Genomic DNA, 3,751 nt, shown 5'->3' with positions numbered 1-3,751 from the left:
AGATTTTAAATGACATTCCTTAGATATAATCATAGTATGATAAACTAGTTAATTGTTAGTTGATTAATCTTGAGCAGAAATGCAAGGAAGTAAGCAATGATCCAAAGCTGTAGCGTAATACATAACTAAAATACTTCTGGATATATATTCTATATCGCTATGGGAATTACGGCACTGTGACCAAAACATGAAGATGCTTTTTCTACTACCACTAGGAGCTGCAATAGTGCGCTAACAGTCTCAGGGAAAAGGGGGCTAAACTAACACACATCTTCATGCCAAGCTCTCAGAGAAAATTCCCAGCTCTCACCTGACCTTAGGCCTACCTGACATAAACTTAGATCACAATTGAGCCTAACATTGATACACATGATATTTTTTCTTAAAATACACAGCTATAAGTAAAGGTGCACAACAAAATCCACAGTGTTGTATTATACCATCTTCCTTCTTATTGGGTTATTCTATATCAGTGCAAATGTAACTTAATCGTTCATTCATAAATCAAATGTTCATCCAAATTCCTACACTGTGGGTGTTAACTCAACACTGAGGGCCTTGTTGTGCAGGCTACTTGGAAATACTCTAAAATATGTACGAGGAAGAAGTCTACATTGAAGTCTACAAGCCCAGTTATTTGAGTTAATCCTTATTTCAGCTCGAACAGGAATTCCCAATATTTCTATCCTCAGTTCAATCATAGAGTCATACCTAACCTTTGGCAACAAATATATCATCCAGGGTGTCTCCTACTCCTAATCGTAGAGCTATATTACAGTTTTGTCCACATCATCCATCAACGCTGGCAGTCCAGATGACAATTTTAGGCTCTTAAAAGCAGGAACTCCTTGTTCTTTCTTTTTTTTTTTATCAAGTGAGAGCTATTTATTCTCATGGATGAAAGAAGGAGATGTATACAATCCTCTCATACAGCGACACTTTATAAATCTACTGGCCTTGAAGCACGCGTCCTTTGTTTCCTGCGGGCTCCTCCTTCCGGTAGCTGAAGAAGACTTAGCACTGTTCATGCGTATAGAGGCGATTCTGTATCCCCCCCACCCGTGTAATATAATTATACGAAAACACGGGATGTATTTACAGTGTCAGATCATTGGGATGCACCGCGTTAATCAAGACACCGCGACGGATTCCAACAGGTGATCCCTGCGCGTCTGGCTCCGAGTATGTCTTGTATTATCATCCGTGCACTCTTTCTCCGGGATGCCTGCACTGTCAGTGGCTTCTTTGTTCGCTTTCGGGTCGCTTTTCTGCACCGCTGTAGGTCTCTCCATCACGCAGGGCCTGACCGCCGGCTTCCCTCTCGCCGCGGCTTTGGGGCGGCCGCTGTCGCGTTCGTACTCCTCCTGCGCTCTCTGCATTTTGCGCTTCCTCATCTTGCTCTTGTGCAGGTGGAAGGTGACAAGGGAGACCAGGACAGTGCCAGCGATCATCGTCACAAGCACCAAGAGCACCATTGTGGACGAAAACGACCGGAAGAGCGGATCGGTGGGGTCGGCGCACGTGCCATTATTGGTGCGCACCGTGCCATTCAAGGTGCACGGTGGGATGGAAAGCGCCAGGCTTTCGGAAGACCCGGCGCTCATTTAGTCCTTTAAAGAAGGGTATTCCTCTACAAAAGAAAAAAAAAAATCGGTCGAGGTGACGACGGGCTGACGGCGGATTTCCACCCCTTGTGTGTCACCGTTGCTTCTATATTATTGCGCTCATTCCTCTTGCATGGAAGGATTTCAAGATTCCCTTAGGAGGCACCCTAAAATAGAGCCAGGATAGAATTAAGAAAAGTGCTAATGCTGTTAGGAGAAAAAAACAAACAAATCAAATCTCATAATCACTTTATCCTAAACTGGTATAATCTAAACTCCAAAATGACTGACTAAACATGGGAAAACAAACAAACAAACAAACAAACAAACAAAACAGTTCCCCACCACCGTATGGCATGACCATTGCTTGTATATTTAAATTTTTGTCCGATCAGGAGTAGTGGGACTAATAAACCTCAGCATGAACTTTATAATGAATAATAAATAAATCAGGATCCTTGGTAGGCCTGCAGCTTAATGGATAGTCTGCTGTAAATTCTGAGAATAAGAATCTAATCTAATCTAATCTAATCTAATCTAATCTAATCTAATCTAATCTAATCTAATCTAATCTAATCTGCAGTGTAAAAACACATGATTTGGAAGACTCGTGGTTTAATTTTAAACTGCGGCATTCCTCCAAAAGACCAAAGTGAACGCTGGATGAGCTACAAAAAACAAATTGTATAAGTAGTACATCTGACAAGGATTTCCTTCTGTGCAACGGCTACCGAGGTTCTTCTTCTTTTTTTTTTTTTAATCACACATATATCACGTAATAGCAAAAAAAAAAAAAAAAAAAATGCAGTTTACCTTCCCCAACAGTGGGAATCCTGCCGCTCCGGAGGCGAAGACTGTGGCCGCGTTTTGCAAATTGTGAGAAAGAAATAAAAAGGAAGCGGAAAAGCAGCCAATCCCTCACAGATCGCGATGACGTATCGATAACCCAAAGGGCACAGTAACACCAGCAAGCTCATTCATGCATATTTCTACACGTCTTTCACTCAGATGTACAGAGTAAAGCTTGTAACGCGCGCGCTTTAGAGGGAAGAAGAAGAAGGAGACACGACGCGCTTTTGTTGCCACTCGTGTCACGGAAAGCTGCGCCCGTTCCGTTCCGTTCCGTCCCGTCCGCTGAGTCGGCGAGAACTCAGCACTTGCACGAGAACAATAGACGCATTTCGAGATCTCAGTGCGTTCGGGTGTGTTGGATTCGCGCGAGCTTGTTCGAGTCCTTCGTACGGCACTGCGTGATGCGCAAGAGGAGCTGTTCAGTGCTGAATTGAGGGAAACCAGCCAAATCGCTCGAAAACGGGGAAATTGGGGCGCGCGTGCTGCTGTTTAACGCGACACTGACACAGGATTTGATTGAGTTTAGACTTCAGGAAAGGGCGTTTCGAGCTCACAGCTGTTTTGTCAAAATGGCTGAAAGTGGCAAATGCATGCGTGCTGAATTAAAGCCAGTCTGCATTAAAGGACATTAGCGTGGGAATGTCCAGGGGTAAAATAAAAGCTGGTGTTGTAATAATAATAATAATAATAATAATAATAATGGCACGGCGGTGTAGTGGTTAGCACTGTCACCTCACTGCAAGAAGGTTCTGGGTTCGAGCCCAGTAGCCGGCGAGGGCCTTTCTGTGTGGAGTTTGCATGTTCTCCCCGTGTCCGCGTGGGTTTCCTCCGGGTGCCCCGGTTTCCCCCACAGTCCAACGACATGCAGGTTAGGTTAACTGGTGGATCTAAATTGACCGTAGGTGTGAATGTGAGTGTGAATGGTTGTTTGTGTCTATGTGTCAGCCCTGCGATAACCTGGTGACTTGTCCAGGCTGTACCGCGCCTCTCACCCGTAGTCAGCTGGGATAGGATCCAGCTTGCCTGCGACCCTGTAGAACAGGATAAAGCGGCTAGAGATAATGGATGGCTGGATAATAATAATACAATGTTTTGCCAAAAGATAATGCAACTATCTACCTGAACAATATTTGGTCATTCATCTTATATCCTGGTCAGGGTCATAGTGGATCTGGAGTCTATCCTTGGAACACTGGGCGTGAGGTGGGAATACACACTGGATGGGACATCAGTCTATGGCAGGGCAACACACACACACACACACACACACACACACACACACACACACACACACA

General features: G+C 44.4%; 1 protein-coding gene across 1 annotated transcript; it reads right to left on the bottom strand.

Moving 5' to 3' along the window:
• Window positions 1-1,130: 1,130 nt before the first annotated feature.
• On the bottom strand, window positions 1,131-1,604 carry si:dkey-35i13.1 (uncharacterized protein C11orf87 homolog). The gene has a single exon (XM_060898115.1). It carries the CDS (start codon window positions 1,602-1,604, stop codon window positions 1,131-1,133), a length of 474 nt encoding a protein of 157 aa, XP_060754098.1.
• Between the last annotated feature and the right edge of the window lie 2,147 nt (window positions 1,605-3,751).

The sequence above is a fragment of the Neoarius graeffei genome, chromosome 17, assembly GCF_027579695.1.
Source record: "Neoarius graeffei isolate fNeoGra1 chromosome 17, fNeoGra1.pri, whole genome shotgun sequence".
In the NCBI taxonomy this organism is placed as follows: domain Eukaryota; kingdom Metazoa; phylum Chordata; class Actinopteri; order Siluriformes; family Ariidae; genus Neoarius; species Neoarius graeffei.
This window is presented reverse-complemented; position numbering and strand designations above follow the sequence as displayed.

What these genes read in the sequence shown, in the direction of transcription:
- si:dkey-35i13.1 (XM_060898115.1), bottom strand. Translation starts at nt 1,604, where the DNA reads ATGAGCGCCGGGTCTTCCGAAAGCCTGGCGCTTTCCATCCCACCGTGC.